Here is a 26602-nt window from a genome sequence, read left to right on the forward strand (position 1 = left end):
ACTCCAGGTTTGGTTGCATGTGGCTGCACCCATTTGGGGACACCAGCCAGGGCCTGAGGCCCAGGTGCCAACATGTTTACCACCACAAGAGCCTCTGACTGGGGACTCCAACCAGGACCTGCAGGTCTAGAGTGGGGATGCCTGTGGGTTTGAGGAGCCTGGGATCTTCCTGCTGAGAGTACTGGTGGCCCTTGTCTTGCTGCTCCATCTTGGAGTTGCTCCTTTGCATGAGTGTATCCCTAGTGGTCTCTCTGCAGTAGGAGCAGCATTGAGATCTTGGGACTGCAGCATGGCTGAGCCTGAGGTATCTGAAGCCCAGATGGGTGGGATAGAGACTGGGTTTACAAGAGCTGATCTGGGTTTGGTAATCCTGAAAGATGTCAGAGACAGGGCTGAGAAACTGTTGAATGCTGTTCTCTCATCCAGCATTTGAAATTGTAAACCATTTTAACAAATTTTCTGTTTGTACTGTAGATACAAGAAAGCAGTAGACACCTTAGTGGGAGCTATTAAGATTAAGGCTGTATATCGTGTAGATTGGGTGCTGTTGATATTGTTCTCACCATTAAAAGTGAAGTGCTAGAAACCTTTATGGACACTATAGTTCTACAGGGTAGAATTTATGCTGCCTTAGATCCATACTTCTAGTTGGGAAAACACACTAACAACATGAAAACACAAGGGAATAAAGTGCCCCAAACAAATCAAGATGTTTCAACAACAGAAGCTACTGATAACATAGTAGAAGAAATGTCCAAGAAAGAGTTCAGATTGTACATAGTTAAACTGATATGTGAAGTAAAGGATAGTATAATGAGTAAAATCAAAGAAAAAATACAGGAAGTGAAAGGCCACTTCAATAAAGGGTTAGAGATTGTGGAAAAACAAAAACAAACAAGCAGAAATCCTCTAAATGAAGGAATCAGTAAACCAAATTATAAATTCAATAGAAAGCCTCACCAACAGACTGGACTACTTGGAAGACAGAACCTCAGATGATGAAGACAAAATATATAATCTTGAAAGTAGAATTCACCATGCAGAGAAGATGATAAGATACCATGAACAGAACGTCCAAGTATTATGGGATAAATGAAAAGACCAAATTTAAGAATCATCGGAATAGTTGAAGGAGCAGAGATATAAACCAAACAATGCACACTCTTCTCAATGATATAATAGCTGAAAATTTCCCAAAGAATGGAATGGAAAATCAAATACAAGAGGCTTACAAGACCCCAAGTGTACAAAATTACAGCAGATCCACACCAAGACACATTATAATGAGAATGACTAACAGAGAATAAAGATAAAATATTAAAGGCTGTGAGAGAAAAAAATCAAATTACTTATGGGGAAAACCAATTTGGATCTCATCTGATTTCTCAACCCAGACCCTCAAAGCTAGGAGGTTCTGAAATAATATTTTTCAAGTTTTGAAAGAAAATGGATACCAACCAAGAATTTTATATCCAGCAAAATTAAGTTTCAGATTTGAAGATGAAATTAAAACCTTCCATGATCAACAAAAGTTAAAAGAATTCACAACTAGAAAGCCTACACTACAGAGTATTATTGACAAAATATTCCATGAGAATGAATTGAAAAAAAAAAGTGAAAACCAGCAAAGGGAGGATCTACACTAAAGGGACATTCAACCAAATGAGAAACTAAGATAAATCCAAAAACCAGAAATAAATCAAAATGACAGGGGATACAAATCATATCTCAATAATAATCTTGAATGTGAACAGCCTAAACTCATCATCAAAAGACATAGGTTGGCAGATTGAATTAAAAAGCAAGACCAAAAAATATGCTGCCTTCAAGAGACTCAGCTCATGGGCTGAGTGGATGCACAGGCTGAGGTGAAAGGATGGGAAAAAAAACTTATCATTCATATGGACTGCCTGAACAATCAGGGTTTTCGATTCTCATCTCAGATAAACCAAAGTTAATCAGAAGAGACAAATAAGGACATTTCATACCTCTTAAGAGGAGTATATATAAGCAGAACATAACAATCATAAATATCTAAGCCCCAAACAATGGAGCATCTATGTACATCAAACAAACTCTTCTCAATTTCAAGAGTCAGATACACCACAATATAATAATACTGGGTGACTTTAACCCACCTCTCTCACTACTGGATAGATCTTCCAAACAAAAACTAAATAAGGAAACTATAGAAGTAAATAATACAATTTCATCTGGCCCCAGCGAAAACGGCAATCAATCATCAAGAATTCAAATAGTATTAGATGCTGGTGAGGATGTGAGGAAAAAGGATCCCTCACACACTGTCCATGGGGATGTAAATTAGTACAGTTACTATGGAAAATAGTTTCCTCAAGAAACTGAAAAATAGAACTACCAGGAGATCTAGCTGTACCAGTCCTGGGTATACACTTGAAGGAATTGGCACACTATACAGACACCTGCATACCTGAGTTTATCACAGCACAATTCACAAAAGCTAAGCCATGGAATCAGCTAAGGTGCCTGTCAATGGATGAATGATACAATGTGGTATCTATACAGAATGAAGTATTTTTCTCACACAAAGAATAAAATTATGCCATTTATGAAAAAATGGACAGAATTTAAGACCATAAAGTTGACAAAATAAGTCGAGCTCAGAAAAGTATCATGTTTTCTCTCCTATGGGAAGGAAGGAGGAGGAAAAAGAGAGAAAGAACATCATGATAGTAGAAGGGCAACCTTTAGGATGGATGATGCACACCAAGGGGAAAGAGGAAAGAGGGTCAGGAGAGTATTTGGGGAGTGAAATTGACCAAATTGTGTTATATGCATGTAAGATTAGGCTACAATAAATCTGTTATCCTGTACCATTAATACACATAGATAAAAAATCTTTACAAGACTACTTTATCCTACCTTGAAGCTCTCAGAATAAATCTCATTGGATATTGATGAATGTCTGTAGCTCATTTGCTGATATTACAGGCTATTTTTGCATTACATTCATAAATTAGTTATAATTTTTTTAAAAATGATGATGATGAGCCTATATTTGACATTTTCCTGTTTTAGTGAATCACCTCGAAAACATTTGGGACCTGTATGGCAACTACAGTGGATAGAACAAGATCGAGGAACAACAGGTGATGACAAAAGAGAAATCCTAGTTTCTATATCAGCAGATGGAAGAATCTCCAAATGGGTTATACGAAAAGGATTGGACTGTCATGGTAATATATATATGTATATATATAAAATAAATACACATATATTTTTAGCATAATATAGTATATAAATAGTATATGTCATATATAATATATACATATATGTGATTCATATATAAATATATGTATATATTAATATATTTTGAAATATATTAAGATATAAACATTGCATTATCTTTGTTTTGAAATGTGTGGAATTAAAATATCCTAATGAATTAGTAATAATAAAACTGTGTTTGCTCATTGTTCTAATTTTTGCTAATTTTACCCTAATCACATGCAAGAGATGACAGAAATAATATTGTGGAGAAGATACACATGATGCTTGAACTATTTTTCATGTGATTAATGACAAATTATATTTTTTCCTTAAATAAAGACTTGATGCGATTGAGACGAACTACTGGTGGCATCAACAAGAAAGGAGGGGAAAAAGAGAAGAAAGGTGAAGCTTTGATATCTCGACAGGCTCCTGGAATGTGTTTTGCTTTTCATCCCAAGGTGAATTGTTTCAACCCATTGTTGACTATTACATATAACAATTTCCAATAATTGAAATATATTAAGATATAAAATAAGACAAAATGTTGACATGCTAATAAATATTGTGCTTTGTACATGAAATAATAAACATGGATATAGCTGTCAACCCTAGGTGGAATGGCATATTCTAGTTGGCTATATATACAATGCCCCTTACCTCCTTTTCTAGATAGAGGAGAGGTGTGCATTTCTGAGAAATTATGGAAGGATTCTCTTTACAAGTGTGTGATTAACAATGTCCTATCTTGCCCCTATTGGCCATTCTGCTACTCTGTTATGCTTATGCAACCCAAATCTATATAGTGCTCTGCATTTCAGTGGGAGTAACTACTTTCAGGACTGGGGAATTAGGAAGATCTCTTGAATTCATGTCTGTCAAGACCAGAGTCAAATCAGAGCATAGTTAATAAAGTTCTACTTTTTTTTTTTTCCAATTCTTATTATCTGTAAGTACTTAGGGATCAGAAAATTCAGACACTTTTGATTTCTCAGAAAACAAATCCCATGTTTTCTGTTACATGTAATATGATCATCTTTTTAGTAACACCTCTACTTCACTATGCAAACAAAAATTGAGCTCTTTCTCTATTCTACCCTGTTGTTCAAACAATATTTAAATCTTACCGTCCCTTCTTTTCCAGATCAAGGCTACTATTGTGAATATAGTTCAGGCCTTTTTTATTTTTCACTTTTATACTGTAGCCATCTTCTTACTGACTTCATTCACAAATCCTGTAATACACCTTCACTTTGACTCTAGAACAGTAGTTCTCAACATGAACAAGGAGAGGGGGATTTTTCCTCCAGGGGACTTTTGTCATTGTCTGGACAAATTTTTGGTGGTTAAAGCTTGCTGAGTGGGGTGAAGATAAAGAAGAATTACTGGCATCTAGTGGGCAGAGAACAGGCATGCTGCTAAATCTCCTACAATGTACCAATAACCAGCCTCCTCCTGTTTACCAGCAACTACCCAAACAAAAAATTATCTGACCCAGAATGTAAATAGTGCTGGGATGAGAGACCCTAGTCTGGTGTGTTAGAAATGCCATTTGCTAAGGAATTCCAGATGATCATGTGGTCTGAAAATAAAGACAGTTTTTCTTCTTCCTTTCTAATCTTGTTGCCTTTTATTTCTGTTTTCTTGCGTGATTACACTGGTTAGAACCTCCCGATACAATAATGAATAGAGGTGAGGAAAACAGACACAATCTTGTCTTATTCCTGATCTTAGGGGAAAAGCATTGAGTCCTTTACTGTTAAAGTATAAAACCTACTGAAGGCTTTTTGTAGATGATTATGTTGTAGAATTTCCATTACATTACTAGTTTGTGGAGAATTTTTATGAGGAATGGATATTGGATTTTGATAAATGCTTTTTCTGTTTCTATTCAGATGTTAATATATAAATTTTTTCTTCTTAAGCTTGTTAATATGATGAATTACATTAATTATTGTTTTTGAATGTTTATTCCTGGAATAAAACCCAGTTGATCATGACTTATAACCCTTTAAATATACTGTTTGATTCAATATGCTAAAATTTGTTGTGAAATTTTTTTTATCTTTGTGAAAAAAAATGGATATGAATTTTTCTTTTTATGTGTTTGATTTTGATATCACAGTAATACTGGCCCCATAGAATTATTTTTTAAAAAAGGTTTAGCATAAAATAGCATAAGAATTATTTTTTAAAAAAGGTTTAGCATAAAATAGCATAATTTCTTTATTATATTTTATTTTTATATATATTATTATTATATTATATATATTATATATATATTATTATATTATATTTTATTATTGCATTACTCAATCATGTGGGCCTGGAATTTTCTTTATAGGGAAATTTTAAATTATAAATTCAAAATTTTAATTGTTATGGTTATCTGTTTCTTCCTGAGTGACTTTTAGGAATGTGTGTGTTTTAAGGAATTTGCCTATTTATTTATTGGCATAATAATATTCCCTTGGTCTCTAATAACTGAAGAATATGTAGTAATGCCAACTAATTCCTAATATTAGTAATTTTCTGATTACCCTACAAATTCTAACATGTTATATTTTCATTTTCATCTTCCTTCTCTTTTTCCTGATCAATCTGTCTAGAAATTCATCAGCTTTTCTTTTTCAAGCTGGGGAATCTCACTGTGTTATGTTGTCCAGGCTGGTGGTTCTTCTACCTCAACCTCCCATAGTGTGTATATAGAAGTATAGAATCATACCAACACATTCAACTCAAATTTTACTAATTTTATTGATATTATAGAACCAAGTTTTGATTTAACTGAGTTTCACTGTTGTTTTTCTGTTCTGTACATATTGTTTTCCACTTTTATCTTGATAATTTCCTTTCTTCTTTCTATTTAGTTTTAATTTACTCTTGTTTTTCTAGTTTTTTAAGATTAAAACTGAGGTCATTGCTTTGCAACTTTTCTTTATTTTCTAGTATAGGCATTTGTACCATAACTTTACCCCTAAGTACCACTTCAGCAGCACCCCACAAATTCTGACTTTTTATATTTTCATTTTCATTCTATGTGAAATACTTTCTAATTTCTCTTTTTATTTCTTCTTTAATGGATATGTTATTTAAAGATATGTTAGTTTCTAAGTATCTGATGGTTTTTCAAAAGTCGTTTTGTTATTGCTTTCTAATTCCAACCTGCCATAATCAGAGAATATACTTTTTCTGAATTGAATCCTTTTGAACTCAGATATGTTATAAACTTCAGACTGTGGCCTTTATTGGCAATTATTCCTGTGTACTTGACAAAAATATGTGTTCTGCTATTGTTGGGTGAAGTGTTTTAAAAATGTCAGTCAAATTAAGTTGGTTGATGGTGTTGTTCAAATTTACTATCTCCCTGCTGATTTTGTTCCTACTTTTCAGTCAATGTCTGGGAAAGAGGAAAGGAACTCTCTAAACATAATCATCAATTTTTCTATTTTTCCTTGCAATTCTATTTTGTTTTTTGCATCATAAAGCTTTGTTATTAGGTATGCACAAACATGTTTAGGATTGGTATGCCTTTTTGATTAAATAACTCTCTTATAATTATGAACTTATTTATAACTATTATGCTATTTATTATGAGATTCACTTAGTCTGATAGTAATGTAGCCATTCCAGATTTTTTTAACTAGTGTTATATGTTACCATGATTTTCATTTCCTCACTTTTTAAAAACTATTTGTGTTTTTGTACTTAAAATATATTTTATGTAGACAGCATATAGTTGAATCTTGTTTATTTTTTAGAATCTTAAAACCTCTGCCTTTTAATTGTTATGTTAAAATCACTTACATTTAGTTTCATTATTTATTATGGTTAAGTTTGAGTGTATTATCTTGCTTGATTGGTTTTTGGAAGGGGGAGAATATAAAACATCTGGCCTTCTTGCTTTATGGCAGGACTCTTAAGCCACCAAGTTTATGGCTTTTTTGTTTTGTTTGTTTGTTGAAGTATTGGGGATTGAACCCGGGGTGCCCTAACACTGAGCTGTATCCCAGCCCTTTTTATATTTTACTTTTGAGACAAGTCTTGCTGAGTTGCTAAGCCTGGTGTGAACTTGTAATTCTCTTGCCTCAGCCTGTCAAATTGCTGGGATGACAAGTGTGCATCATCATGCCCAGCTAAAGGCAGTACTCTTGCCCTTAAGGGCCTTCCTAGAACTTCTTACAGGTTATACTGATCTGTCTGTTGTAACTTCAGCTTCAGTTGTAGTTCAATCTAAATCTTTGACCAGTCTTGTTTCCCTCTTGGAGGTTGTTTCTGAGACCACTCCTCAATAAACCTCTTGCATGAGATTTCAGAGTTTATGTACTAGGCAACTGACCTTTTGACACTGACCTTGCAGTTTTAAATACTTACATATGCTACTGCATGTGTATCAAATTTTAATGTACATACAAATCACTTGGGAATCTTTTTAAGATGCAGATTCTGGTTAGTAGGTCTGGGGTAGAGCCTGAGAATTTGCAGGTCAGAAGTGCTCTCACGTGATGACAATGTTGTTGGTCTATGACCATAACTCTGTATAGCCAGTACGTTGAGTATTGACTTTCAGCCTTTTTAAAGACTTTTCATGACCCACTATGCACAGATGTTTTAAATCCCTATTGAGCATACATGTTTAGTGTTCAAGAAGTCTGAGATGCCATCTGCTTCAACCTCTCATTCCCAGTATTACAATTTCTTCAACATTGTATACATAAATATTTATGGTTAAGTCATCTGTCTTTTCTTTTGACTATCTCCAGTGAAAAAAGCAGTTATCATTTCCCTAGATTGTTAGTTCTATCATTAGGCAAATCTAAACACTGAAAAGTCTTTTCCTTATTTAAGTCAAAGTTTTTCCATGTAATTTTTTATGCCATTATACATGTACTTTTTTTGCATTACAATTTTTAGTACACATATATATCACAATTTTTTTCATATCTCTGTTTGTGTATAAGGTATGTTGACACCCATTTCAAGTCTTCATACACGTACTTTGAATAATGATGATCATCACATTCCACCATCCTTGCTAATCCCCTTCCCCCTCCCTTTCCCTCCCACCCCTTTTCCCTATCTCCATGTAATTTTTAAACAGGATATTTAAGTAATATCCTCTATTCTAGTTCAGGATACATATATATTTTCTTTTGTGCTGTAATATTTCCAGTAATTTCATTATTATAAATATATAACAGAAAGAAAAAGGTAATAGACAACTATATTCAATATTATTTTGGTTTTTTAATTGATTTCATTAGACCCTTAATTGTCCCACCTTCTATCTGTAGCACACTCACTAATATATCACAGGCCAATACATTTTGATTTCTTGTGTTGTAGGACACAAATATCTATTTGGCTGGCACCGAAGAAGGTCATATTCACAAGTGTTCTTGTTCATATAATGAACAATACCTAGAAACCTACAGAGGACATAAGGTTAGTTTAATTATAATAGGTATGGGAAATTTATTTTATAGTATTTCTGCAAAAATAGTATTACATATAGTATATTTAACATGCGATAAATTTACAATTTATAGTAAAAATAGTAGCTTGAATTAAGTGCTTTCTTAAAAAGCACCAATAATGTGTGATATATTTTATTTGACTTCTTGTTATCATTGATTTTTTTTCTTGCAAATTATGGAAGTGACACTGTTCGTTTCTAAAAGACTTATGATACTATATTGATCCCAAAGTAAAACTGTCTCTTGCCCATACCTAATCTCTGTATATATTTATCATTTTTCAATTCACATTTCTTTCCTTTTCTCCTTCATTTCTCAATTTTTCTTAATACTCCTTGTTATTTTTTTAAAGAAAGTATAATATATTAATATTTAATGATACCACTGTATTTTTACATCTCTATATGGACTAATTAAGGGAGGATTAAATTTATGATCTTATTCTTCTCAGCTTAAATAATACCCATGCAATAATGGATGATGTTGAATATGCTAGAAATCTTAGTATTTTTAATTTGCCAGTCAAGTTTTAAATGTAAGATATTAAGTATTATTTGCCAATGTATTTAATTTTCTGTTCCTAGGGGCCAGTGTATAAAGTAACATGGAACCCATTTTGTCACGATGTATTCTTAAGCTGTTCTGCAGATTGGGGTGTTATGATATGGCATCAGGAGAATCTCAAACCATTTTTGAGTTTTTATCCAACTACTCACGTTGTTTATGATGTTGCCTGGTCTCCAAAATCATCCTATATATTTGCAGCTGCTAATGAAAGCAGAGTGGAGATTTGGGACCTTCACGTTAGCACGTAAGTTAATGTTTTCTTAAAGCTGTTTAAACTAATTGGTACCTGATAGTTTTGACATCAGTTAAAGAGTATTATAGTTACTTTAAAACAAATAATAATAATTTACTTCACAGGAGTTCTTTATGAATAAAGATATGTGTCAAGATATGATATTAACATTGATTACTTATAACATGTATTTTTAAAGCATCTGAATGAAAATAGTTACTCATTTTTTCAAACTTTTACAGGCTGATATAGATTATCATAACTACCTTAAATTCTATTCATTGCTTAGTTTGTAGAAGAACCCAGGGAGTCATGCTTAATTTTTTTTCCCATTTTTTAAAATTTGTTCTTTTTAGATATACATGACAATAGATTTATTTTGCCATATCATACATAGCATGCTTACATTTCTAACTAAGGATTTTCTGCAATAATATAAAGAAAGGAGACAAAATAATTATTTTTGCAATATTTATTTATTCTCTTACCTTATTTCAAAACTCTTCAAAAAGGATATGTACTTAATTTTTTTTTTATTTAAGATGTTACACCAAGGATAATAGAAGGTCATCTAGATCCATCTATTCTTCTTAATATGAAAATTTTTACATGCTGGAATGAAAAGTTTAATGTTGCTATTTCCATTAGAAAGTATCATAAGTTTTTATGGAAATTAGCAGAAGGAGCAGGAAAGTATATTTTGTTTAAAATAAATAATCTTATTCAGTGAGTCTATTCTTAATAGTAACAATTTTCTAGAAGTTAATAATTCAGTAACTTAAAATTTTTGTCATAATTTGTTGTATAAATCAGTATCAACCAAAAATCAAGGACTACATAACAAAATTAATTACTTTTGAGTAGGAGATAACTAACATTAAAAAGTAGCAATTTAAAGGCTCTAAGCTCAGATTTTAATTTTTCTGGTAAAACTGTGGTTCCCAGGACAACACTTATTTAGAAGCTACTTCTGTTCTTTTTTTGAGGGCATGAATGGATTGTTTTTAATGACCAACACAAGAAAAAGGTCCTGTTCAGAATGTCCTCTTATGTTCCAGTGATTCATTTGGATTAATACATTCCTCTGTTAAATATAACTGTTACTTAATAAGTTGTGTTAGTCAAGGCACTCTAGAGAAGCAGAACCAGCAGAATGATTGCCTTTGTCTCAATCACTTATCTTCATCTCCATCTCTGTATTGAGATAGAATTACCTTAAGGAATTGACTCAAACATTCATGGGTTCTAGCAAGTTTGTAGTCTGCTGGACAGTCTGGCAGGCTGGAATTTTTGTCAGGAATCCTGTTGCAGTGTTGAATCCAAAGAACATTCTGATTAAGGAGTGTGAAATAGTTATTTTGAGTTTGGAAAAAAAAGAGGCTTTTGGTTGTTATTGTTTGTTTATTTTAGTACCAGGATTGAACACAGGGTTGCTTAGCTACTGAACCACATTCCCAGCCCTTTTTATTTTTAAATAGGTTCTTGCTAAATTTTTTAGGGCCTTACTGAGTTGTTGAGGTGTGGCTCTGAACTTGAGATCCTCCTGCCTCAGCCTCCCTAGTAACTGAGATTATAGGTGTGCACAAAAACACCTGAGGAGGCTTTTGAGGGTTTTTTTTAAACATGAAGTTAAAAAAAAGAAATCTGGAACTTTTCTTAGTTTGTATGTTAACAAATACCATTTTAATATAACAACTGAATTTTTAAATAAAATATTTCATTACAGTTTGGACCCTCTGATTGTGAATGTGGCTAACCCTGGAATCAAGTTCACAACTATTCTCTTTGCCAAACAAACAGATTGTCTTCTAGTGGGAGACAGTGATGGACAGGTCGCTGTGTATGAACTGAGAAATATGCCTACTGCTTTGGACTCTGGCCGAGTAAGACTCAATTTAATTTGTGTTTTATTAATCTATTCAGTTGTAACTTTGTAACATGCAATGGATATATCATTTTTAAGTATCTTTAGTGTAGTGTAATGGAAAGGACATAGATTCCAAGAGTTGCTACCTAGTAGGCTTAGATTTTCTGTCAGCCTTATTTTTTTGGTTTGTAAAAGATAGATTTTGAGAATAATAATATAGCTGAACAAACAAATTATAAACATTATCTGTAAGAAATTAGAATTGTGCTGAGTATGCAGTCAGGACTTAGTAATTGTTAAGTATAGCTAAAGTGGTTATTGTACATGTTCAAAGATTTTTATATGATATAACCATAGTTTTAGATATTGCTGAAATAGACATTTGTTTCTGAAATAGACATGTTCCTGAAATAGACATTTGTTTCTGTTTACATAGCATTATTTTCTTTTTCTGTTCATATCCCTCAAATCCTAAATGGAGCCTCAAGGCTTAAATATCTCTCTCTCTCTCTCTCTCTCTCTAAATTTCATGATTCTTTTGGTTCTATTTCACAAGAACTCTAAGAACTGGTCCACAAACTCTGAACTTGGGGTGGTAAAAAGGGTGTTTATACTGTTTAAAATGTTTATTAATGTATGATATGCATAGTGGTGGAAGAGATACCTGTGAGTATTAGCATGTTGATTCATTTCTTGTCATTATATATCACTGATATTAATATCTTATACATGCAGGATGTGATTCTCTGGCATCACTGGCTTCCATAGTATTTGAATTTTCTATGTTATTGAAATACTGTCCAAAGAGGCTCTTATAATTTATATATTCCCATTACCCTTGTCTCAGAGTTTCTAATTCTCTATAGCTTTGCTAGTACTCGATATTGGCTAATACTTTAATTTTTATAAATTCAATCAATGTGAACTAGCTTCAATCAATGTTACTAGCTTATGTAATTTCAGATGGATATTTCTTCATTATCAGTAAGAATGAATGTTGCTTCATAAATTTTTTTATATTGTATTTTCCTTTTCTGTGAATTCCTGTTTTACAATTTTATCATTGTAAAAAATTGGTTGACTTTTTCTACAAGTTAGTAATGTAGATTTTAATAATCATTTTAAGTGAGATTTTGAAACAGTTAAATTTTGTTAATGTGGTTTATATAAACAATGTAATTTTATTCAGCCATAAAAATGAATTAAAAAAATTATCATTTCAGGAAAGTGGATGGAACTGGAGAGCATCATGTTAAGAAAAATAGGCCAGATTCAAATAAAAAGGGTTGTATTTTTCTCTTGCATGTGGAAACTGGCAGGGGTGGGCTGGGGGCATCTTATAAAATAGAAGGAGACCCATGGACTAGAAGAAGAAAATCAGGTGGAAGGAGGAGGGAGGAGCAAAAGGGGAAGTACCAAAGAATGAAATTGATCAAATTATGTGCATGTATGAAGATGTTGTTATGAATAATTATGTACCAATAAACATTTTAAAATTTTTATACATTTAAAATATTGGATTTTAAGTACTTCAGTTGTTTTATAGACAATCAAATCTCAATTATTTAAAGTAGTCTTATTAATTTCATAAATTAAAAAATTGAAATATGACAAATTTTAAATTTTCTTTAATATTCCAATGCTTTTTTATTTTTTTAATGTTTATTTTTTAGTTGTAGTTAAACACAATACCTTCATTTTACTTATTTATTTTTATGTGGTGCTGAGCATGGAACCCAAGTTGTCACACGTACAGGCGAGCACTCTACTGCTGAGGTACAATCCCAGCTCCTAATGTTCCAATGCTTTTTATAAGTTAAATAACATAAATTTAAATCTATATTTACTAGTCTATATTCAGTTACAAGTACTTTTGGAAATTATTATCTCAGATAACAGATACATATGAGATGGATATGCTAGGACAAAATAGCAGATAAACAGGAAGAGGCTTTTTTCACAGCTTCATGACTCGGGACTCAAGTAGCTAGAAAACTACTTTTCTGTGAGGTGAATGAAAAAAGCACTCCACTGTATTCAGTATTGGACAGAGAACCTTGAAGAGTGGGAAATGGAGATACATCAGAAAAGGATAAGGAATAGATTTGGAGCTGAGCTTCTGGCAGGAACAGGGGAAATTAACACATAAGGTTGGAAAAGACTAAAAAGTGCTAGGAAAGTCTTGGTATGGGGAGTCCCAGGAGCAGAAGGCCAGCCTGCTCTGAACCCAGAATATTTGGCTTATTAAACTGGTGCACTAAAGTCACATGAGTCTGCCTGTTGTGCACAGGGAACCCAAGCTGAAGACATTGGTACCTCCAAGCATGCGACAACAGCACCAACTCACACTAGGAACTTAGATCCTTGAGTTCAGGGCTGAGTCACATGAATCCAGCAGACGCTAACTGTGAGATCTAAAATGAGTCTAGTAAATCAGGATAATCTCTGTCACAAAGAATTTCTGGCATAGAGACCATTTTGCCTAGGGATAATACAGATCAGAGAAGCCTGGAGAAAGCCTGCCCTCCCCGCTCCCTTGAACCTGGCAGCGCGCAGAACCAGGGAGAATCTGAATGGGCTGAGTGACTGAGCTCAGTGCTAAACAACCCTTGGGAAGCCAAAAGGGCAGTATCTCCAAACAACAGGATGGGCATAGTACTGACTCTCCTTCCCATGACTGGTGCCCTGGGGAGAGTAGTGGGGTACAGGCCTAGGTGTGTATTGATTCATTAAGGCCCGATAACTCCCCAAGCAATAAAACACCTGGAGCAGTATGAGACCTAAGCACCGCCCCTGAGAGCTTCACTTGCAGAAACTTGTCTTATAGAACCCAACAGCCAACTATACCCTGGAGGGAAGCCAAAAGTATCTTCCACAGCTCCTTACACCACCCTGCTGAGAAGGGAAACTGAGAAATGTAAAGACAGTTTGGCATAGATAGTGTGCATATACTCGCATTGACTATTCTGTTATTTTGTTTTGTTTTGTTTTTGAATGTGTACTAATTCATACATGATGAACATTTATACATTTATACACATGTATATTTGTTTCTGCTTTTTCGTTTTTAGCACTTCTTTAAGGCAGTTATTTTTCTGTGCTCTGTTTTTTTTTTTTTTGAGGGTTAGGGTTTTGATTACTATATTTTGGATTGATTTTTTTATTGTCTGTTTCACAACTCTGTTTCTCTTTGTTTCTTAACAGCCAAACTCTATTGTTCTCACTTTCACTCTTCCTTTAATTCTTTTACTCCCCCGTTTCTCCCTAATAAACACATCCTACATTGCTTCTTCATTTACCCTCTTCACCTATTGAAATTTTATTCTACCCTGCCCCACTTCTTCATCTTTGCTCTTAATTCACTCTATCTTTAACTGGCTACTTACACATATTCATATCTGTTTATTTTTTCCCATTTCTATTTTTTTCTACACTTATTTTTCATGAGTCAGTATTTTGAAGGGCTAACATGTTTGATTAGTATATATCAATTTTGTTCTTATATTCTTTTATGTCTTTATTTTAATTTAATTTTTATTTTATACATATTTTTCCTCTCACTTACCTGCTTTCCTTGAATCTTCTCTCTTTTCCTCTGCTAACAGTCAATCTCTGTTGATTTACTTTTTCTTTAATGTTTTGCTTCTATTTTCTCTCCTCCTCCCTCATAATCATCACATCCTACATCACTTCTGTTCTATCCCTTTCCACTACATGAAAGTGTAAATCTTTTTGAAAACTTACTGTTTATACCACGGGAAATAACTGTTGATATAATTTCTGATTATTGTGCCAATCAACAGTGTAGATTACATTACAAGAACTGTTTGGTTTAATGATGTAAGTTATTTGCATTGGCTGTTGTTTGTATCTGTCTCTTGCTTAGCTGTGAGGTACTAGAATCATAATTAATTAATTGGGACACTATTAAGTCCACAGGGTAGAAACTCTACTGCCTCAAAACTAATGCTAGATGGTTAAACACACAAGTAACGTGAAAAATCAAGGGAACAAATCACCCAAACTAACCAAAATACAGAATCCATCAACACCACAGTGGAAGAAATGTTAAGAAAATGAGTTTAGAATGCTCATAATTAAATTGATCTGTGAGGTAAAGGACAATGTAAGGGAGAAAATACAGGAAGCAAAAGGTCACTTCAATAAAAATATAAATATAGAGATTCTGGGGAAAAAAACAAACAGAAATCCTCAAAATGGAAGAATCAATAAATCAAATTAAAAAATTCAATTGAAAGCATCACCAATAGACTAGACCACTTAGAAGACAGAATTTCAGGCAATGAACACAGAATATATAATCTTGAAAACAAGACTGACCATGGAGAAAAGATGTTAAGAAAACATGAACATGAACAGAACTTCTCAGAAATATGGGATAACCTGAAAAGATCAAATTTAAGATTTATTGAGATAGATAAAGACTCAGAGATACAAACCAAATCTTTCAATGAAATAATAACTGAAAATTTCCCAAATCTAAAGTATGAAATGGAAAATCAAATACAGGAGGCTTATAGGACCCAAATATACAAAATTTCACCAGACCCACACCAAGGCACATTATTATGAAAATGCGTAACATACAGAATAAGGATAGAATTTTAAATGCTACCATAGAAAAATGACAGGTCACATTTAGAAGGAAATCAATCTAGATTTCAGCTGATTTTTCAACCTAAATCCTTAAAGCTAGGAGGTCTGAGAGAAGATGGATGCCGACCAAGAATACTATAACCTACAAAATTAAGCTTTAGAATTGATGATGAAATAAAAACCTTTGATAGTAAAAACAAGCATTAAAAGAATCAACAACTAGAAAGTCTGAACCACAAAACAAACTCAATGAAATATTTTATGAAGAAGAAATGGAAAATAAAGTGAAAACCAGCATTGGGAGGAATTACACTAGAAGAATAGTCAAAGGAGAAATTAATTCAAATTAAAAACCAGAAATAAATCAAAATGACAAAGAATAAAAATCATTTCTCAATAATAACACTGAATGTGAGTGGCCTAAACACGTCAATCCAATGATTGGCTATTAAAAACAGGACCGAAGAATATGCTGTCTCCAACAGATTCACCTCATATTCAAAGACATCCACAGACTTAAGGTAAAAGGATGGGAAAAAATATTCACATGGATCTCATAAACAAGCAAGGGTTTCTGTACTCATATCAGTTAAAGTAGACTTCAACAAAAGTTAATCAGAAGGGACAAAGAAGGACATTTCACACTGTTCAAGGGAATTCTATATCAACAAGACATAACAATTGTAAATATTTAGGCCTCAAACAATGGAGCATCTACGTAAATTAAACAAAGACTTCACAATTTCAAGAATTAAACACACAACACAATAATACTGGGTGACTTTAACACTCCTCTCACTGGATAGATCCTTCAAACAAAAACTAAACAAAGAAACTACAGAACTAAAAAAATACATCAACAAATAAATACACTTTCTTCTCAGCAGCACATGGATCCTCCTCTAAAATAGACAATACCTTAGGTCACAAAGCAACTCTTAGCAAATATGACAAAATAAAGATGATACCCTGCATTCTATCAGATCATAAGGGAATGAAATTAGAAATCAATGATAAAATAAGAAATAAAACTACTGTAACTCCTGGAGACTAAATAATATGCTATTGAATGAATAATGGATATATGAAGAAATCAGGAATGAAATTTAAAAATTCTTAGAGGTAAATGAGAATAGTGACACAACATATCAAAATCTCTGGGACACTATGAAAGTGGTTCTATGAGAAGAAATGATTGCATTGATTTCATTCAAAGAATAGAAAGTCAACAAATGCATCTCAAAGCCCTAGAAAAATAAGAACAAATACACACCAAAAGAAGAAGACAGAAAATAATTAAAATTAAAGCCAAAATTAATGAAATTGGAAAAAAATTTAAAACTCAGCAAAACAAAAAGTTGGTTTTTTTGAAAAAATAAATAAAATTGATAAACTCTAAGCTATGTTAAAGAAGAAAAAGAGAGGGAAAACTCAAATTTTTAAAATTGGTCATGAAAAAGGAAATATCACCATAGATACTACTAAAATTCAGACAATAATCAGAAACAACTTTGAAAATCTGTACTCTAATAAATTAGAAAATGATGAAGATCATATGACCTACCCAAATTGAATCAGGAGGATGTAGAAAAATTAAACAGAGTAATTTTAAACAGTGAAATTGAAGACACCCTCAAAAATCTATCAACAAAGAAAGGTCCAGGACCACATGTATTTTCAGCTGAGTTCTACCAGACCCTCAAAGAACTACATCAATATTCCTCAAATTATTCCATGAAATAGAAAAGGAGGGAAACCTTCCAAACTCATTCTATGGAGGTATTATGACCCTGATGCCAGAGTCAGACTTGGACACATCAAGGAAAGAAAACTTCAGACCAGTAACCCTAGTAAACATAGATTCAAAAATCTGGGTTTTTTTCTTTTCTTTTTTTTTTTGAGCAGGGGGCTGTTGGGGTACCGGGGATTGAACTCAGGGGCACTCAACCAGAGACAGGATCTCACTGAGTTGCTTAGCACCTTGCTATTATTGATACTGGCTTTGAACTCAAGATCCTTCTGCCTCAGCCTCCCAAGATGCTGGGATTACAGGTGTGCACCACTCTGTCCAGCAGATGCAAAAATTCTTAATAAAATACTGGCAAATTTTACACAAAAACATATGTAAAAGATAGTACATCATGATCGAGTGGGGTTACAAAGTTGGTTCAGCATTCAGAAATCAACAAACCTGATTCATCACATCAATAGACTTAAGGACAAGAATCACATGATTATCTCAGTAGATGCAGAAAAAGCATTGGACAAAATACAGCATACATTCTTGTTCAAAACAGTAAAAATCTAGGGATAGTAGAGACATACCTCAACTTTGAAGCTGTATATGTTAAACCCAAAGCCAACATCATTCTAAATGGAGAAAAATTGAAAGCATTCCCTCTAAAAACTGGAACAAGGTCGGACTGTCCTCTTCTGCCACTTATATTCAATATAGTCCTTGAAACCCTAGGAAGTGCACTTACACAAAAGAAAGTTATTAAAGCAATACAAATAGGAAAAGAAGAGCTCAAATTATGCCTATTTGCCAGTGACATGATTCTATATTTAAATATCCTCCCCCCAAAAAACACCAGAAAGCTTCTAGAAATCATAAACAAATTCAGCAAAGTAGTAGGATATAAAATTAACACCCATAAAGTAATTGAGTTTCTATATACCAATAATGAATCAGCTGAAAGAGAAATTAGGAAAGTTATCACATTCACAATAGCCCCAAAAAATAAAATAAAATAAAAGACTTGGGAATCAATCTAACAAAAGAGGTGAAAGACCTCTACAATGACAAATAGAGAACACTAATGAAAGAAACTAAAGAAGACTTTAGAAGATGGAAAGATCCCCCATGTTCTTGGATAGGCAGAATTAATATTGTCAAGATGGCCATACAGTGTACAGATTTAATGCAATTCCTATTAAAAGTCCAATGACATTCTTCATAGAAATAGAAAAAGCAGTCATGAAATTCATTTGGAAAAAATAAGAGGCCTAGAGAAGCCAAAACAATATTTAATGAGAAATATGATGCAGGATGCTTACAATACTAGACATTAAATAGTACTACAGAGCTATAGTAACAAACATGGTATGGTACTGACACAAAAATAGATATGAAGACCAATGGAACACAATAGACAGAAACATACCCCCATTAATACAGCTATCTCAGACAAAGGTGCCAAAAACATTCATTGGAGCAAATATAACCTCTCCAACAAATGGTGCTGGGAAAACTGGAAATCCATATGTAGTAGAATAAAATTAGATCTCTCACCCTGCACAAAACTCAAAGTGGATCAAGAACCTAGGCATTACACAAGAGACCCTGTGCCTATTAGAAGAAAAAATAGGCCCAACTCTCCATCGTGTCAGCTTAAGAACCAACTTCCTCAACGAGACTCCTGAAGTACAAGAAATAAAGTCAAGAATCAATAAATGGGATGATGTCAAACTAATAAGCTTCTTTGCAGCAAAGGAAACAAGAACATGAAGAGAAAGCCTATTGAATGGGAGAAATTTTACCACCTGCACCTCAGGTAGAGCATTAATCTCCAGGATATATAAATAACTCAAAAAATTTAACATACACACAAAATAATAATAATCCAATCAAAAAGTAGGCTAAGAAACTGAAGAGGAAGTTCACAGAAGAAGAAATATGAATAGTCAAAAATATATGAAAACATGTTCAATATCTCTAGCAATTAGAGAAATGCAAATTAAAACTACTCTGAGATTTCTTGTCACTCCAATCAGGATGGCAATATTTTTTTCAGAATGGCAATTATCAAGAATAAAAGTAACAATAAATGTTGGTGAGGATGTGGAGGGAAAGGTTCACTCATATGTTACTAGTAGGACTGCAAATTGGTGAAACCATTCTGGAAAGCAGTATGGAGATTTCTCAGAAAACTTGGAATGGAACCACCATTTGACCCAATTATCCCACGCCTTGGCATATACCCAAAGGACTTTAAATCAGTAAACTATAGTGATGTGCCCTCATCAATATTCATAGCAGTTCAATTCACAATAGCTAAACTATGGAACCAGCTAAGTGCCTTTCAATAGATAAATGGAGAAAGAAACAGTGGTACACATATACAATGGAATATATTCATAAAGAAAAAATTATGGCATTTGCCAGCAACTAGATGAAATTGGAGACTGCATGCTAATTGAAATAAACGATCCCAAAGAACCAAAGGCCGGATGTTCTGTCTGATATTTGGATGCTAACACACAATAAGGCAGGGAAGAATAGGAGTTCTTTGGATTAGAAAAAGGGGAATGAAGATGGGAGATGGGGCTAGGAAAAACAGTAGAATGAATTGGATTTAACTTTCCTATGTTCGTATATGATTACACAACCAGTGAAACTCCACATCATGTACAACTGCAAGAATGGCATCCTAATTAGAGTGTATTATACTCCGTGTATTTATAATATGTCAAAATACACTCTACTCTCATGTGTATCTAAAAAGAAAAAAATTTTAAAAATTAAAAATTAGGGGTGGGGTTGTGGCTCAGTGGTAGAGTGCTTGCCTAGCATGTGTGAGACACTGGGTTTGATTCTCAGCACTACATATAAATAAATAAAATAAAGTTACTGTTTTTTAAAAAATAAATAAATATATTGTAAAAGAAAATAGAGATGCTATCCAGGATATGAGATTTGAAATTGTGGATACTTCAGAGGATTTTTCTAACTCCCATTGTTGCTGGACTGAACTCTGCTTTGTACTGAAATTGTAAATGCCCTCCAGATGTAGTGGGCACATAGGTATGTCTTCCAAGCTCTCCTTATATATTACCTATGTTTCTCACCTCAGGGTGTGTATTCCTGACCAATGTTGCTGCTTCACTTGATTTACTTCAGTTCATTTATTTACCATGTCATTAAATTCTCAATTGTTATAGTTCTCCTATCTAGTAGGACTATAACCCTTAGAGATGTTTAAATGTCATCTGATTATATTCTATGCATCTCCTAGGACTTCGTTTAATTAATTAGTAATAATGTGAAATACATGCTAATGTGAAAACAATGAACAATGTTTATTATTTCTATATTGAAGTGATCATCAGTGGAACACTTAGATAAGCAAAAGGTGGCATCTTCACATGTGTTACTACAATACAGAAATTTAAATGTTATGTATCTTGATGTGCCAATGTGACATACTTGGAATAAATCTAGGGAACAGTGCTGAGTGATAAAAGCAAATTTAAGGAAGCTGCCAAAATTTATGTTAATACTATTTAAACAAACATAAAAACAGTATTCTTAGTGAAAGCATTTATAGTTAGTATAAGTTAAAATATAGACTGGAGTATGGGAGAAAAATGCCTCATTTTTATGTTTGGATGTAAATTGATTAGAACCGTCTTTTTCTTTGAGCAGTATGCTCTGCAAGCAGAAATTGAAACTCCCATAGTTTCAACATTTTTAGCAAAGTGTGAGTGTTGGAGGAGTAGTGTTTGTGTGTGTGCATGCACACACACACAAATTAATTATTTAAGACTGGTGAGTGAGCTGGGGTTTTGGCTCCATGGTAGAGTGCTTGCCTTGCACGTGTGAGGCCCTGGGTTTGATTCTCAACACCACATAAAAAAATAAATAATAAAAATAAAGATATTGTATCCATCTACAACTTAAAAAAAAAGACTGGTGAGCAAAATTTTCTTTTAATAAATGTATCCCATACATTATTAAATGAATATAGTTTCTTGATACAAATGTTTTTTCATGATTTGGGGCACTGTATTTGAAAGGTTCAGAGTTATATGTATGTGATATTAAATAACAGCAACAAAAACCTATTAATGGGGTATGATGTCACAGCTGAACTCATGCTTGATTGATATACCTTGTCTTCCTTAGTTTTTAGAGAATAACTTTAGCCATAATAGTAATTTGAAGTCTCAAAGTAAGTAATGTCAAAATCATTTCTTGTCAAAATATCTTATCAAGTAACATTATTGTATTTTTTATTAATTTCAACCAAGAGTGTCTCAAAGGTTTAAAGGGCTTATAATTTCATCTATAAGAAAGATATGCAACCAATTTATGGAGGCAGCCTGTGGGAAGTGAGGTATAAGAGGAAAACAAGATTGGTTAGGGGATAAAAGAAGCTTTAATTACTTACTATCAGTAAAAGTTTCTTTTTTTTTTTTTTAACTTAAAAATATCCAAAGCAAAAATGGCATTCCTTGATTTAGGTGGCTATGTGTTTATAAAAGGCAAACTACCAGACAGTACATGCACCAGGAATGCTGTAGAAGTGTTTATTAGGGAAAAAATCATAAAGATCAATAGTAGTTTTGGACCATGTTTATCCCTCTGTGATTGCTGGTCATCCTGCATGGCCTTGCATAGCCAGACTTGAATTTTTGTGTTCTGGATATTTTAAGTGGCATGATGTTTGACATTCTGGCCCCTTTTGAATGAGTCCTGTCCTACCTGCTCTGGGTTTATGGTTAGGGATAACATCAGCCTAGTTTTCATATTTTTTCATATTTTTCAAAAGAATAAACAAAATTGGACAACAAATATATGAAAAGTGTTCAACTTCTCTAGCAAGCAGGTAAATGCAAGTAAAAACTATACTAAGATTTCATCTCACTCCAGATAGAATGGCAGTTATCAAGAGCACAAGGCTTGCACCTATAAATTTAATTCTTCTTTATTTTTTCTGTTTAACCATTATAGTTATGCATAGTAGTGGGTCTACCAGGACAAATTCGTTTATGCATGGAATTCGATTTTGGTTCATGTTCCTCCCTTTTCTCCTTCCTCTACAGATCTTCCTTTTGCTTATCTATTTATTTTTGATTGGTTCTTTCTAGTTATACATAGTATGCTTTTTAAAAACATTCTACGTTTCCTCCCCTTTCCCAACCTGCCTCTCTCAATCTTCTTCTACTCTACTGATCTTCCCCTTATCTTTATGATATCGGATCCTTCCCTCCTTCTTTCCTTTATTTTGCTCTAACTTCCACATATGAGAGAAAACACTACCATTGATTTTCTGAAACTGGCTTATTTCACTCAGCATTATGTTCTCCATTTCTATCGCTTTACCAAAAAAAATGCCATGATTTCATTCTTCTTTATGTATGAGTAAAACTCCATTGTGTGTATATACCACAATGTCTTAATCTATTCATGTATTGATGGGCCTCTGGGTTGATTTAATAATATAGCTATTGTGAATTGTGCTTCTATAAAATTTCAGGTGGCTATATCATTATAGTATGTTGATTTTAGTTCTTTTGGATAAATACCAAGGAGTGGGATAGCTGGATCATATGATGATTCTATTCTTTGTTTTTTTGAGGCATCTCCATACTGCTTTCCAGAGTGGTCATATTAATCTGCAATCACTAGCAATGTATAAATGTACCTTTTCCCCCACATCCTCACCAGCATTTATTATCGTTTGTGCTCTTGATAATTGCCATTCTATCTGGAGTGAGATGAAATCTTAGTATAGTTTTTATTTGCATTTACCTGATTGCTAGAGATGTTGAACACTTCATATATTTGTTGTCCATTTTTGTTTATTCTTTTGAAAAATATGTTTAGTTCTTTTGCCCACTTATTGATTGGGTTATTAGGAAGGAGAGTTGATGTAATTTTACTTCTTTACATATTCTGCATATTAATATCCTGTCAGAATATTTTCTCCCATACTGTAGCCTCTCTATTCATGCTCTTAATCATTTCCTTTGCTGTGCAGAAGCTTTCCAATTTGATGGCATTCCACTAATTGATTCTTGATTTTATTTCTTGAGTTTTAGGATCTTGTTAAGGAAGTCAGTTGCATCTGTAACTTTATAATGTAGCAAACTGTTGACAGGATTTGCCCCACATTCATGATAGGAAAGCTCCAGCTCTTCTGGCATGGTGTGGGCTGGTTGCTGAGGGTGTAAATATTGCATTGAACAGATTTATAGTTGAAGAATTTGACAGAAGTCTATTTCAATAGGGCATTGCAGGAAGGTAGTCTTTTTTGGAAGTAAACTGTTAAAGAATCACTCTTGGATACTATTTTTAATGTTACAGTTCAATCTAATATATTTGCCACATTTTTTCTCTGTGATTTTAGTATTTACATTTTTTTTCCAAAATAAGGGGGAAAAGTTTTAAAAAGTGAAATGTTCAAAATGGGATCTTAGAAACATAAATGTTTAATATGTAATTAGTTCTGAGAGACATAGAAGGCAGAAAAAATAGACCATTTGTTCATTCATTGAAGATTATTTACTGAGTTTATACTATGTGACAAGGTCTGCCTTAGTCACTGAGGATAAACATTGAACAAATTAGAGAAGTGATCTATTTTCATTTTCCTAAGTGAGAGACTGAAGTAGAAAGTTTGAAAAATAAATTAAGGTTAGAATTAACAGGACTGGGCAACTAATTTGGTACGTTAGGGCTTGAAGGATGGGAAAGTGACAAAGATGGTATAATATATGCCATGCATATACAGTTTATCAAAACTTATATAATGTTATCTAAAGTGTTTACAACTTTTTAAGGTTTACAAAACCTTTCCCCATAAATTAGCTATTCAGCTCTCACAACAATCTTTAGAAGTAGATGTTGATTTTCTCAAGATTACATTTATCAGACAATAGAGAAAACTAGTCTTCTGCTTCTTTTCCTTGTATATTCTATTGTCTTTCTTTAAAAAAAAACCTTTGGTTTTCATCCTTTTATATATGATAATTTTGTCATTTTTTAGTACAAAGATGTAAGTATCATTAAATGAAAATACAGAACCACATGGAAATGGAGAGGTGCTTCTCACTAAATGAAGCATTGACAGATCATGAAAGAACTGAAGCTATCATTAAGTTTTACCGGTATTTTACAGAACAGAAAGCTCAGGTTTAAGCATTAAAGTTAACTAAGAGCTACTACAATTTTTCTCTATTGAATCCTTATAAAATTATTTGTCATATTTCATTAAAAGAATCTTTCATAGGAAAGAACTAGTTTATACTAGGAAGTACCTGTCACTGTTTAAAGTTAACCATATTTGTTCCCATTTTCATTCTTATTGGATGCCTTTTACATGTGCATCACTGAGTTATAAACTTTAAATGGTATTTTAAAGATTACATTTTAAGTTGCATTTTATTGCATTTTAATTGTGTGACTTTTTTTTCTTTTCTTTTCAGGGAGATGCAATAAACGCTTTGCTTGGACCCAAGTCAAACTAACCAGGATAATTCATCATTTATAATATTTTGTTGTTGTTGTTTAAAGAAAAAGGAACAGTGTTCAGTATTTAATAGTTTGTATAAATAGGCTGTAAGCTAGGATTTTGATTATAGAAAACAACACTTGATATATAACTTCCATTTAAATGTAATGAACTTTTCAGAAATATATGATTACTTTGTTATGAAAGTAAAAGTTCTAAGAATTTTGTTGAAATCTTAAGGTATTTATACTTAGTCATATGAGTATATATATTACATATTATATTATATATATATATATGCTATATTCATATATCCTGTATACTCATATATATACTGTATATACACCCACACTTATAAAATGACCAAATGCATTAGAAAATTATTTCTTTAGAAGCCAAATTTGGAAATTATTATTTTTTTAGGAAATAAAACTGTCTTTATTCATAGAAGATGTAAATCTTGTACACAGAAAATTTAAGGAATTCAGTGAAAAAACTACTAGAATAAGCAAGGTTAACAAGTTCACAGGATATAAGAGCAAAATTATTAGAATTACTTAAACCAAATCTTTATAATACAAAATTCCATCAATTTTTAATCTGCTCTTTAAGCTTTGTTTTCCAAGATTTATAATTACATAGTTTTTAGTATAATGAGAGCAGTGTATTCTCATATCCAATTTGTAACCTTAAATTTTATCCTTGTTGATCTGAGAGATGCAGCTATAGAACTTTATTAGACTGTCTGACAAACATAACAGCAAATATCAGAATTGTATTGTTTGGCCAGCAGGCACCACTCTCCCAATTCAGTGAGAAAAGTTAATGTGGAACAAACTAGGACATCTTCCTCTGAATCTGCTCTGGACTTTAAGCTCGGACTTTAGTGGACTCAGCAAGAAAATAGAAAGTCTCTGATGTATAGATCACACTAGAGACAGGTTGTGGAAATAGGGGGATGATTCCTCCAAATATAGATCGCAAAGAGGTGGCTCCATGTGATTTAACAAGTCCTGGGTTTGTTAACTGTGTCCTGTGGCCTGTTCTTATAAGTGGACAGGAGAGCATGTGTACTAAGCTCTCTAGGGAAAAATATATACACACATATATATAAACAGAATTAAATTAGTGCAACAGTGGGCACTACCTTTTTCAAGTGTCCATTGCTTCACAGTCTTCATTTCTTTGGAGCTATCTTTTAAACAAAAGCAAGGGAATTTTCAGGTAGATTTCAGAGTTTAGGTCAGGTTATAAGGATTATAAATTTTCTACTGATATAAGTGAAAGATTATCTTTGTCTTTCTAGAAGATTGAACTTTCTATAACAATTTGTGTAAGAAAATAAAAAATTTGATTT

General features: G+C 32.9%; 1 protein-coding gene across 2 annotated transcripts in view; it reads left to right on the forward strand.

Moving 5' to 3' along the window:
* Positions 1-25395, forward strand: part of Dnai4 (dynein axonemal intermediate chain 4) — a 102427-nt gene extending 77032 nt beyond the window's left edge. For both annotated transcript variants that reach the window (XM_076862319.1, XM_076862318.1), the window contains 6 exons: positions 3058-3215; positions 3589-3710; positions 8596-8694; positions 9311-9537; positions 11252-11408; positions 25220-25395. In XM_076862319.1, the coding sequence (XP_076718434.1) occupies positions 3058-3215; positions 3589-3710; positions 8596-8694; positions 9311-9537; positions 11252-11408; positions 25220-25261 (805 nt within the window). In that variant the 3' untranslated portion in view covers positions 25262-25395. The remainder of the gene's footprint in view (positions 1-3057; positions 3216-3588; positions 3711-8595; positions 8695-9310; positions 9538-11251; positions 11409-25219) is intronic.
* The last annotated feature ends 1207 nt before the right edge of the window (positions 25396-26602 follow it).

The sequence above is a fragment of the Callospermophilus lateralis genome, chromosome 7 (assembly GCF_048772815.1).
Source record: "Callospermophilus lateralis isolate mCalLat2 chromosome 7, mCalLat2.hap1, whole genome shotgun sequence".
Lineage (NCBI taxonomy): Eukaryota > Metazoa > Chordata > Mammalia > Rodentia > Sciuridae > Callospermophilus > Callospermophilus lateralis.